This window comes from Phyllobates terribilis, unplaced genomic scaffold (assembly GCF_046119375.1).
Source record: "Phyllobates terribilis strain yellow unplaced genomic scaffold, ASM4611937v1 Scaffold_11__3_contigs__length_659146591, whole genome shotgun sequence".
Taxonomy (NCBI): Eukaryota; Metazoa; Chordata; class Amphibia; order Anura; family Dendrobatidae; genus Phyllobates; species Phyllobates terribilis.
Genome location: NW_027362771.1, coordinates 545,137,511 through 545,150,611, shown reverse-complemented (window position 1 = coordinate 545,150,611; position 13,101 = coordinate 545,137,511). Strand labels below are relative to the sequence as shown.

Sequence of the window (13,101 nt, the reverse complement as noted above, 5' to 3'; positions counted from 1 at the left end):
TTCTGGGCAAATAGCCTCTTTTCACAGATTTTGAGCCAGGCTGGAGCGACATGAATTTGATGTGGACAATCACTATATATGTAATGGTGGTGTGAGATGAGTGGCCCAAAGTCATTTAACCCCTTAAAAAAGTTACTTATTCAAATCTGTGAAAAGTGGCTATTTGCCCACTTTGACGCGCAATCTGATGCCCAGAACTCATTTGGGCAGGTTTGAGTGACCTCAAATTGATGTGGGCCATCACTATCTATGTAATCGTTTGCTGAGATTATTGGCCCAAAGTCATTTAACCCTTCAAAAACACCAGTTACTTATTCAATTCTGTGAAAAGTGGCTATTTGCCCGCTTTGATGCCCAGAACCCATTTGAGCCAGGCTGGAGTGACATGACTTTGATGCGGGCCATCACTATGTATGTAATGATCAGTGGCCCAACGTCATTTAACCCCTATAAAACACCAGTTACTTATTCAAATAATCAAAATTGACAGTCTGCCTGCTTTGATGCCCGTTCTGATGCCTAGGACTCGATTGGACCAGGCTAGAGAGACCTGAATGGGATGTGGGCCATCACTATGTATGCAATGCCGGTGTGAGATCAGTGGCCCAAAGTCATTTAACCCCTATAAAACACCAGTAACGTCTTCAAATCTGTGAAAAGTGGCTATTTGCCAACTTTGATGCCCGTTCTGATGCCCAGAACCCGTTTGGGCCAGGCTGGAGTGACCTGAATTTGATGCGGGCCATCACTATGCATGTAATGGTGGTGTGGGTGTAATGGGGAAGACCTGGGTGTAAGTACTTTCAGAACAAGGGATCCGGAACTGCCAGGGCCGTACCTCTGGTTGCAGGGGGAAGACAGACTGCGAGCACAGGAGTCAGGTGGCTGGGAAGCTGGGGGCGTGTCCAGAGTGAGAGCTGGGAGGTCAGGTGACCGGGAAACTGGTGGCGTGGCTAGACAGAGGGGGAGACGAGGACTTTTGCGCGGGAAAGCGGCAGGAGAGTCCCGCTCAGGAGAGCAGTGTGAGAGGGTCCAGGCTCGTGGCTCCAGTACTTGGAGCAAGATCAGAGAGCAGTGGACCGGAGGAGTCAAGCCGACTAGAGGGAGAAGAGATGCAGGTTCCGTGGAGCCGGGCATGTGAGGTGCCGTGTTACGGACTAGTGGCTCAGCGGGTAAAACCGGAGACTGCCCGCTGCCGCCAGAAGACAGAGCATTTTTTTGGGCGGGGAAGCCTGAAGAAAGCAACACCGGCATCAGCTGGCAACTGCTTTGTGGAAGATAAGAGTCAGCTAAGTGTAAAAACTGTCGATTACAACCGGTTCGACTCTGCTACATCTAGTTAAACTGTGAACTGTCAGTTATAGACTTTTACCTCTACTTCCCTTGTTTTTCCCCAAATTTTCCCATGTTACTCCCTGCATGGAGATTGACCCTGTTATCATAAACCTCCCCTGTTTATTAACCCGGTATTTGCTGCCCTGTGTTTCTGTGTCACTGCATCTAAAGTACCCGTGTTACATTTGGCGTAGTCGGCAGGATGCAGTCGTTAGACACAGACACTGCAGAGCAGTTCATCCTGGGAGCCCCTAAATCTAGCTTGCCGCTGGGGGCCATGCTCAGTAATCTCCCAAAGTTCACTGGGGACAATATGATGCTGTGGGACTGGATTGAGAGAGTTTGGAGTATGTTACATATGCATCCAATGACCCCAGCTATGCAAGCCGAAATAGCCTTACTCGCCCTGGACGGCGAGGCCCGACAATCCGTGATGTACCGCCCTCCCCATGACCGGGATACTGTAGAAAAAGTGGTGTGGATACTGGAGGAGATGCATGGGGATCCCACCAATGTAGGAGAGCTGAGGATACGGCTGTTTCACCAAGTGCAGCAGGAGGGGGAGACTGTGATGCAGTATGTTAATGCCTTACAGAGGGTGCATTCCTATATCACTAGAAAAGACGACATGGGGAATTTGGGAATGGACCCCCCTGACGTGATCTTAAGGGACCAGTCTGTGGCCGGCCTCAGGGATGTGCAGCTGAAGCAGGCCTTGTGGGAGCGCCTGCGCGCTAACCCACGTATGACTTTTCTAGAAGTGGGGGCGGAGGTACGTGTGAGAGAGCAGGAGATGGGGGTGACGGTCCTGGCAGGGATGGTCCGGAGTAATGAGGTACCCACCCCGCCTGCAGCTGAATCGGAATGGGCTCGAGAGATGCGAAAGGAGATACAGGAGATGCGGGATGAATGGTCCAGTCTCAAGAAGACCCCTGCACCGACACCAGAGAAACTCGGATCGATTGCCTCAGTTAGGGAAAGAATTGAATTGCACCGAAGCCATTACCCACGAGATTCCCACGGGGAGCGCTGCCCCAGTGCGGGAGAGATACCGGCAGATACCTCTCCAGATGTATAAAGAGGTTAAGGAGATGCTAGCCCATATGTTGCAAAATGGTGTGATACTTGAGAGTCAGAGTCTGTGGGCAGAACCAATTATCTTGGTCCGGAAGAAAGATGGGACCCTGCGGTTCTGTGTGGACTATAGACGACTGAATGCCTGTACAGTACGAGACTCTTACCCACTACCCTGAATCGAAGAGTCCCTGTCGACCTTAGGGAAGGGAAGATACTTTTCCTCCTTGGATCTGGCCAGTGGGTACTGGCAGGTGCCCATGGCCGAACATGACCGTGCGAAGACGGCATTCATATTACCCACGGGACTGTTCAAATTCAATCGGATGCCCTTTGGCCTGACTAGCGCCCCCGGGACGTTCCAGCGTCTGATGGAGAGGTGCCTGGGCGATTTGAACTTTGAGGCGACACTGATTTACCTTGACGACATAATTGTCTATGCCGCCACCTTCGAGGAGCACCTCCAGCGACTGGAGCAAGTACTGAGTCGCCTACAGAGTCATGGCATAAAGGTGAAGCCCCAGAAGTGCCACCTGTTCCACAAACAGATCGAATATCTCGGTCATACTGTATCCGGTGAAGGAGTCAGGCCCACCCGGGAGAAGGTGGCCGCCGTACAGGAGTGGCCTACCCGGAAGACAGTAAAGGACATTCGGGCCTTCCTGGCACTTGCCAGGTACTACCGAAGATTCATGAAGAACTTCACCCGCATAACCAACCCATTGCTGGAGCTGCTTAAGGGAGTACCGGCGGGCTCCAAGAATCAGGCAATTCGGTGGGGAAGCAGCCAGGAAGAGGCCTTCTGTGCCCTAAGAATGGCCCTGACCGAGGCCCCAATACTTGCCTATGTGGATTTCTCCCAACCATTCATACTCCACACTGATGGAAGCCTACATGGTCTGGGAGCCGTGTTATCCTAAGTACAGGAGGGGAAAGAGCGCGTGATTGCGTACACCAGCCGCTCACTTCACGACTCCGAGAGGAACCCAGATAATTATAGCTCTTTCAAATTAGAGTTGCTGGCTATGGTTTGGGCAATGACCGAGAAGTTTGCAGAGTATTTGTCCCGGTTCGAAGTACTGGTGAGAACAGATAACAACCCGCTGGCCCACCTGGAGATTGCAAAATTGGAGGCCCTGGAGCAGCGGTGGGTGGCCCACATGGCCAGGTACCGGTATAAGATCGCCTACCGGCCTAAGGCCGGAGAATACTCACGCTGACGCCCTCTCCAGAGTGACATATGAACGGCCTGATCATGACCGCGATGAAGATTTGGAGGCGGATGAGACCCCTAGCTTCCGAAGTTTTGTGGGACCGCTGGCCGCGGCGCAGGGACAGATCAGAGAGACGTCAGAAGAACAAGTGCTAGGGCGGCCAAGAGATGACTGGATCTCACTTCAACAGACTGACAGAGAAGTTGCTCAATTACGTCAATGGGTGGCTTTGCGGCAAGTCCCCAGTCGAGAAGAGAGGAGTACCCTGTCCCCGGGAGCACTGAAAATGCTGGGACAATGGGAGAGACTGTGTTTGTGAGACGGGCTGCTGTACCGACGGGTGCAGCTACTGCGAGAGTTTGGGACCACCTGGCAAGTGGTGATCCCAGAGAAGTTGGTCGGAGTAGTGGCTAAGGAGGCTCATGAACGAGGGGCTCACTTAGGACCAGAGAAGAAGTTTCAGTGGTTGCAGAGGCTGGTGTATCATCCCTGACTGCGAGCAACAATAGAAGACACTTGTCGAAGATGTCAGAGCTGTGAGCTGGTTAAGCCCCCGGAGCAACGGGTCCCCATACAAACCATTGTGACTTCTGCTCCCTTGGAGGTGCTGATGATCGACTATTTGACTGTTGGACTGGTGCATCTCGGGTATGAACATTGCCTGGTAATGACAGACCACTTCACAAAGTTTGCGGTAGTGACCCCAACCAGAGACCAGACCTCCGAGTCAGCTGCGCAGGCCATCTGCCGAGACTTCATTCGGGTGTACAGCTGCCCAAAGAGGATCCATTCCGATCAAGGCGCCTGCTTCCAAGGCCGGGTGATGGAAGAGCTGCACGGTTGTACAAGATTGAGAAGTAACGGACTACTCCTTACCACCCTCAAGGAAATGGGGCCTGTGAACGCTTTGATCGGACACTGATCCAAATGCTCCGCACGTTGGAGGAAGATCGGAAGGTACGATGGCCTGAGTTTGTGGCCGAGCTGGTGTGGGTCTACAACAACCGAGTGAATAGTACGATGGGGTTCACTCCTTAAACCTTGCTGTTCGGGCGAAAGGGGCGATAGATTACCGAGTTAGAGCTGGACCCCGAGGAGGACTACCCACAGACGAGGATGTCTTCCTGGGTCTGGGAACATCGGCATCGACTGCAGACCCTCCGACGGTTGGTACAACAAAAGTTTCAGGAGCTCAAACATCATGAGACATTGCCTCTTCGAGGGACAGCTCTGAGGCCCGGGGAGCGGGTGTTGGTTCGGGACAGGCGACCCCGGGGCAAATTGAGTAGGCGGTGGGAACGGACCCCGCACCGAGTGAAGCGCAGGATTGGTGCTGAAGGACCTGTGTATGAAGTTCAACCCGAGGGGGCTGAAGGAGCCCCTACCAGAGTGGTTCATTGTAGTATGCTGCAAGCCTGTCTGTCTAAAGATGACGAGGATGGAGAAGAATCACCTACTTCTAGAGAGGGTCCTGTCACAGTTGCCCCAAGCCACGATGTGGATGAAGAAGAATTGTTGATTCTACCTCCGAGCCCCAGCACTCGATTACCTGCAGTCCCCAGTGAAGGCGGCGAGATTGGGAATCCAAGTGACCCTGCACCCCCCCATCGGTCAAACAATCAATTCATACAGCACCGTATCATCCAGGAAGTCCAAGAATGTGAATGTTTGGTGAAGGAACTCTCACCCGTGGAATGGCGAGTTAAAGGAGAGCGGTGGTCTAAGGGGGAAGACCAGGATGTAAGTACTTTCAGAACAAGGGATCCGGAACTGCTGGGGCCATACCTTTGGTTGCAGGGGGAAGACAGACTGCGAGCACAGGAGTCAGGTGACTGGGAAGCTGGGGGCGTGTCCAGAGAGAGAGAGCTGGGAGGTCAGGTGACCGGGAAACTGGTGGCGTGGCTAGACAGAGGGGGAGACGAGGACTTTTGCGCGGGAAAGCGGCAGGAGAGTCCCGCTCAGGAGAGCAGTGTGAGAGGGTCCAGGCTCGTGGCTCCAGTACTTGGAGCAAGATCAGAGAGCAGTGGACCGGAGGAGTCAAGCCGACTAGAGGGAGAAGAGATGCAGGTTCCGTGGAGCCGGGTACGTGAGGTGCCGTGTTATGGACTAGGGCTCAGCGGGTAAAACCTGAGACCGCCCGCTGCCGCCAGAAGACAGAGCATTGTTTTGGCGGGGAAGCCTGAAGAAAGCAACACCGGCATCAGCTGGCAACTGCCTTGTGGAGGATAAGAGTCAGCTAAGTGTAAAAACTGTCGATTACAACCGGTTTGACTCTGCTACATCTAGTTAAACTGTGAACTGTCAGTTATAGACTTTTACCTCTACTTCCCTTGTTTTTCTCCATATTTTCCCCTGTTACTCCCTGCGTGGAGATTGACCCTGTTATCATAAACCTCCCCTGTTTATTAACCCTGTATTAGCTGCTCTGTGTTTCTGTGTCACTGCATCTAAAGTACCCGTGTTACAAGAGATCAGTGGGCAAAAGTCATTTAACCCCTTAAAAACACCAGTTACTTATTCAAATCTGTGAAAAGTGGCTATTTGTGCACTTTGATGCCCGTTCTGATGCCCAGAACCCATTTGGGCCAGGCTGGAGTGACCTGAATATGATGCGGGCCATTACTATCTGTGCAATGATGGTACGAGATCAGTGGCCCAAAGTCATTTAATCCCTGAGAAACACCAGTTACTTATTCAACTCGGCAAAATCGATTGTATGCTCGTTGTGATGCCCGTAACCCATTTGGGCCAGGCTGGAGTGACCTGAATGTGATGTGGGGCACCCTGATCTTTGTGTCTTCAGTGTGAGATCAGTGGCCTAAAGTAATTTAACGCCCTTCAGTGCCCACTTTCATGCCTATTTTTGTGCCAGTTTAATGACTTTTGTAACCGCTTTTAAGCATATTCACATCAGGGCTCCTCGCTGCAGTGTATTTTATTATTGTATTTTTTTATTTTTGTAATTAAACTGGTGAAAAACAGAAAAAAATAAATTGCCAAAAAATAGAAACCAACTTCAGTATCGTACTGCTCCCCCTGTGTATACCCACTAGTGCAACATAATTGGGGACCGTGCGCAGAAAACATATCTTAGGCATACAACGCAACAAGACATTTACTATAGTAGCTACTGGCCCACCGGGATTGTCTGTACCCATCTATAGGATCTGACTGCAGCCTCGTCCAGGTTTCTGCTCATGACTGTCACCCATACTGGTTTCCAACAGGGCTGATGGTTACTACAGTTCCCTGTGGACTTACAGAACTACTCACTTGGGCGAAAGATACACCTCAGTCTTTACCAGTAAGGTGACAGCACAAATGAAACTTTCTCATGTGAACCACTTACCCTGCACCATTCCATCAGTCCCTATCACTGCTGGTCAAATTATTTGAGTAATACCCGCCAAATATTAGTTGGGCTTTGTATAAACCTCTCTCCTGTTGTGGACCGGTTCATGGGATTGCCAAGTCAAAATATGCGTGTCAGCTATGATTTGCATAACAAACAAATTAAAGCAGCACTCTGAAACGCTAGAATATGTAATCACTGAATATATGAAATTGCAATTGCATTACTGCTGTAGAAAACATGTTAAAAATGAAGGTATTTAATGCACAAATTGGCCAATTCTTTTGAGCCCAACAGCCAACGACAAGGCGTACTACTTTGTTGGGAACCTAAACCTAACATGATGGCTCTCCTGGGCTAAAAGCCTACAATTATATAGGCAGGTAGGATCAAGCTCTACTTAAAAACGTCTTAGGCTGATGGGAGGATTGCTCAGTCACAGGGAGTGTACTACAAATATAAAAAAACTGACCAGCACCTCCAAGCAGAAATAATTGGCCAATTTGTGCGCTAAGTACCTTCATTTTTTTAACATGTTTTTTACAGCAGTAATGCCGATCCAATTTCCTATATTCAATATTTACATACGATAGTGTGGCACCCCAGGGGTCTGGTTGCCACAGTAATAGGAATATTACGTCTGAGAGCAAGTGGGAGGTTTCTCTGGTCAGGAGCCCTAAGCATGCAACACCGTCCGCCCAGACCTGGGAGGGGAGGAATCTGCCCTTATAAACTGGGTCTGGGGCGGGATTAGTTCAGTCAGAGTCTGAGAGTCAGAGCCTGGAGAGGGAAAGTTACAGCAGGAGCTCTGTAGGAGCAGGAGCGAGTGCCAGGGGCTGGAAGCCAGATAGCTCGCCCTGGCTGAAGAGTCTAAGACCGGACACGGAGTCCGAGGCTGTGGGGACATCCAGGTCCAGCAGCAGAATCCAACCGGCAGGGGATTCCAGGTCCTCTGGCCATAGAAGCCCGGAGGCACGGTCACAAGCAAGGGACCAGCACCGCCATCGTGGAGCGGAGGCTAACAGAAGGCCCCAAGTCACCAGCCATATGGGTGAGCACCACACGGTACACTCAGGGACGTGGGCTACTTCTACCCGCATACAGCAAGGTAGCCAGGAAGAGTGCAGATAGACGGGGAGGCCTACAACTCCACCTGGCCAGGGGAGATCCTGCTTGCTCACAGACTGACCAGGCCTCTACTGCTAACCAGTACTCCCGGGAGGGTCAGCTTTATAACACCAGTAAAGACCCTGAACTGCACTGCACAGACTCTGAGTTGTTCCTGCTGCGCTCGTGCACCATCACTCCCATCATCCACACCAACTGCCCTGAGGCTATACTTCCCCCGTGGGGAGTCATCCCATTCTTAGCTGCACACACAACACCGGCCTCAGCGGTCTTCTCCCCACTGACCGCAATCCACGGGTGGCGTAGTCGGACCATCATCATACTAATAAGGCTGCCACTGATTTGACCACCCTGAGCACGGACCGGGTCATCGCCACGGAGACTACAACCCCCAGCGATCCGGCTCCGGGTATTCCCCGCACACACGTGCACGCACAACGCAGGCCCAGGGGGCGAGTCAATAGCGTTTCAGAGTGCAGCTTTAATTTGTTAGTTATATAGAGTGGCTCTGTTAGCTTGCACCTGTTCACACTTTTCTTTTTCGGTTTGGTAGTGTGGTTCAGTTTTTCGATAGCTATGATTTTTATGTTACACTGGAATAAAAGAATACAGGGATATCATGCGATGAAAAATGTTTTCATTTAATAAAGAGCTTAAAAAAGATAAAGGATTCACAGCACTGAATAACAATTATAATTAGCATTACATTGCAGGATATATTAGATAAGCTAATTATTGCACGCCTTCCTCACTCCTACCCATTATACTTTCTAAGGTGTACAATTATTTTTAAACAGTTGAATAGTATGTTCAACACGCAGAAGTGTTTCCAGCTCGGTTTGAAAAGTAACAACATTGTTAAACTTTTGAAATTTGCTCTCTTTGGTATTTTCAGCAAGTGCTGCTCCCGAATCTATGGGTTTACCTTTCTTATCTACATGGCAAAAAGCGTTCCACACATGAGTCGGAGCACTTAATCCATCTTTCTTTATTTCTATATTCCCCGGCACAATCCCAGTTATTATGTATACTACATCTTGACGATCTGCTAATATTTTAATCATGTTTTCTTCATATGGACTCCAAATATTGTTATTCAACTCTGGTCGCATTGGTGCTACGTTGGTCAGGGTGAAAGTTGAGTTATATCCAGCCTCACAGTTAGTTTGGTGCCCACAAGGATTTAAATGCCCCTTTTGGTATTCTGAGCCGTTATAGTCATCTTCAACAGCCTGACTTGTTTGTAAGAGGTCTGCTGGTCTGTTTTTAGCTTCTCTTTGTGGGATCTGGTTTTTCTTGTTATACATGGCCAATGCCAGTTTTGCATCAATATAAAATGACATGTCTGGTGACTGCATGGTTCGATAAGCCAACTGTAAAAGTAAATCATATGTTTTAACTCTTATTCAACAGCTGTAATAAATAGACGTATATTAAATTTCAAACTTATCAGGGTATTATGGTCTACATAAATTATCACCTGGTCAGTAGATAGGTGAGGATTATTAAATGGATGTGCCTCTCACCATTGAGATCACCATCAATTAACAGAACTTACTTATCTCCCCTGTTCAACCCTACACACAAGACCGTGTCTGGTTGTGTATGCCCAAAACACTCCATTCTAGCACAATGGCATTGAAGATACAAACATAGCCAGCAATGCGGTTCACTATCTTTGTCACTTCCATAGACTAATACGTGACCAACCGCATCATTCAATTTGTTCTGACTGTGGTCTTGCATATAGCTTCCAAACGTCCCGGATTCAGCGGGACTGTCCCGATTTGAAGGGGCAGTCCCGCTAGGTTACTGCTTTATCCCAACTCCCACTCACTCTCTCCAAGCAATGGAGGGAGCTGGCATCTCTACTCTGCACACTCTTACATAAGTTAAAGAAACAATTCTCTTCTGTTCTTATGATCTGTTATCATGGAGAATCAAACCCACAACCTGCATCATGGTAGGAAGCATCTAAAGTATATGAGCCACAGCCTGCACTGACAAGAGTGGGAGCATTTTGTATACTTGAAGCAGCATTGAAGGCTCTGAACCCACAGCAGATTATACTGATACATAGACATAGAATTATTATTGTATAAGGGAATAGTACACTAAGAATAGGCACAAAAAGGAATGTTTTGGTTTTTTAATGCTTTTAATTTTCTATCTTCCTTTCCAAAACAAGTTATTACACCGCAAAGTGAAGTATAGCAATGTTTCAGGTAATGTACCCTTCGTCAGGCTGAGAATAGGATATATGCGATGAATATCTTTCTTGGATGAAAAAAAATGCAGAATATCCACTTGCACCAGTATATGAAGGGATAAAACATTCCTTTTTGTGCCTATTCTTGGCAGCGCCTTTAGAGTCACCGAGGGCAGGAGTTTTTATGAAATCACATCCACTTTGATTGGACATTTAGGCCATGTTCACATGTAGTGTAAATGCTGCATTTTTCTACTGCTTTCTTTGCACAGAAATTCTGCTGTGTTTAACTGTCCATGCAAAGTGGATGTGATTTCATGAAAATTGCGTCTAAAGACGCTGCTAATTAGATTTGCATCTCGGTATGAAGCGCTTACCTCTTTATTCCCCTCTGAATACCTCAGCTAATGAATACTCCTTGTACTACCAGAGAATTTAACATACATAGTGCCCTATTCAAAAAGTGTCTCATGTATAGTGCCCAATCCAGAGATTTACCCACATACTGTGCCCCAGCTAAGGAGTGGCCAGAAATACAGTAACCCATGAATAGTGTTCCCATATACAGTGCCCTCAGCACAAATTGATCCCTTACACAGTGCCATAGTCAGAGTTGACCTGTCAATAATAGTTGTGTCATGTAGTCAGGTGTTTATGTTCTTTCGCGTGGGCTCTGCAGGACCATAGATGATGAACAACTGGCTTCAGAAGAAGCAGGACTGCAGGAGACTCCACCTTTTCCTGGCAAACTGCGGCACTTCTTGTATCAAGCAGCACATTGCCAGTGGACATGTTGTCTATAGTGTTACATAGGACTGCAGCTAATATCTGCTACATTATCTGTACTTGCAGTGTTATCACTATGACATTTTTGGAGGGTAGGAAGGAGAATGTGTCCCATCAAATTTGAATGTCAAATGTGCCCAGTTTTTGCACTTATTTTATTTCCACTGCTTCTCGAAGTATTCTTTTTTTTCTTTTAAATCCATCATTTAGTTTCAGAGATATAGGCTTTTATATTTAGTTTGCCCAATATGCTAATTTTTATGGTAGGGCATTCTGTGGGGCGTCTTTAGGGTTCTCTGTATTATTACCCTATGAGCCACTCCCGCTTGTAAATACTATAAAAATTTGCAAATTGATCACACTGAATAGAATGGTCTATATGTCTAAAAAAAAATTAAAAAAAAAGTATGGAGGTTTAACAAAACAAACAAGAACAAAAAATATCAAAAACAAGACAAAAGTTATGTTCAAGGGAGCAATGAGAATAAATCAAGATCAAAAACTGGCCAAAAGGTCCTCTTTAATCCACTTGCTTACTCTTTGGAAAGTAGACGTGGTTATGTGTCATACATAACCACGTCTACTTTCCAAAGAGTAAGCAAGTTTAGTTTCGAATATTTGTGGATTTACAGACATAAAAGTTTAACACATTAAATTTTGTAATTTATATTTGATTATGAAACAGAAGACAATGTAAAATATTGGATTTATCATTAACCAAGATTTAGCAGTGGAAATAACTAATGATTTTACAATCTACAAAACTATATTAATAACATACTCACCTGAGGTTCTACTTTGAAAGCTTTGCATCGTGAACAAGATTTTGAAGCATCAGATTTTAAATTCATGATATAGGCTGAATACAGGGGCATACGTCTCCCTCTGTCATATAGGGTGGCATACCGATAGGAATTTAGATATCTTTGGCATATATATGCTGGAGAAGATAGGGAAGCCACACCAATTTTTTTTATCCCATCTGGGAGATTATTGGAATCAAATAGACTATCCTTAGCGATGCCTTGAAACCCACTGGGGACGTGCCCCTTATAAAAATGATTAATGCATGGGTTAAAGTTATCAAACACCTCGGCATGGGTGCCAAAGCCCACCACTAAGAATAGTGAAATGCTCAGAAATAGTTTCATATTTTCTCCTGAAAGCTGATGATAAATAATGTGGAAAGCGGAGACTTTTTATACTGTAACTAGTAGTTATGAAGTAACCTTGTGGCTACACCCTGCTTTGTAAATACGAACGTCAATCGCTTTCTAAAGAAACGTTGCAAGGCTCAGTATCTGATTAGTCATCACAATTTTCCATGTAACTGATATTAAACTTGTCAACTTTTCAAGACCTTCCTGAAAACAAGGGGAGTTCAAGAGTTCAAACGGATGCGTTGGAGGTCAATCTAGGGAAGGTCATTTCTCAGGAAATTAATAGGGAAGAGCACCTAATAATCTATCTGAGAAGAAAGCTTCCCCATGTAAGAAAAACTACTCCATCGTGAGAAAGAATTGCTGGTCATAAAATAGGCACTCAATGCACTAAGGTATCACTTGTTGGGCTGGAAATTTAGTTTGGTGTCCGACCATGGCCCGCTCAGGTGGATGTGGGAGAAAAAGGGGAACAATGCCGGGTAACTCAGTGATTTTTAGCCTTACAGGATTTTAACTTTCATGTAGAGCATAGGCCCGGTAAACTATGTGGAAACGCAGACGCTCTCTCAAGGATACACTGTTTGGTGGCAGAAGGTGCCCAGCTCTCCGGCTTTGGGCAGAGGGGTGGTACATAGGAAAGCAGTTAGCAGTTGTAGAAGTCCTGGCCAGGAGGTATATGTCACCGAGGTGGCTAGCTTCGATGATGTAAGTCCTGGTGATGAAAGGGTCAAGCAACAGTATGTTGCTAAGAAGTTTTAATGGGACCAGATTTTGGGTCCAGGTTTTAGGAGCGACCAGAAGAGTTTGGGTGGGAATGGTCACTCCCATACTCCCGGTCTG

General features: G+C 47.2%; 1 protein-coding gene across 1 annotated transcript; it reads right to left on the bottom strand.

Moving 5' to 3' along the window:
• Positions 1 to 8,718: 8,718 nt before the first annotated feature.
• Positions 8,719 to 12,302, bottom strand: LOC141165316 (endonuclease domain-containing 1 protein-like). The gene is made up of 2 exons (XM_073650915.1): positions 11,884 to 12,302; positions 8,719 to 9,476 (listed from the first exon to the last, which is right to left on the bottom strand). Exons 1-2 carry the CDS (start codon positions 12,247 to 12,249, stop codon positions 8,874 to 8,876), a joined length of 969 nt encoding a protein of 322 aa, XP_073507016.1. The 5' UTR covers positions 12,250 to 12,302; the 3' UTR covers positions 8,719 to 8,873.
• Positions 12,303 to 13,101: the final 799 nt, after the last annotated feature.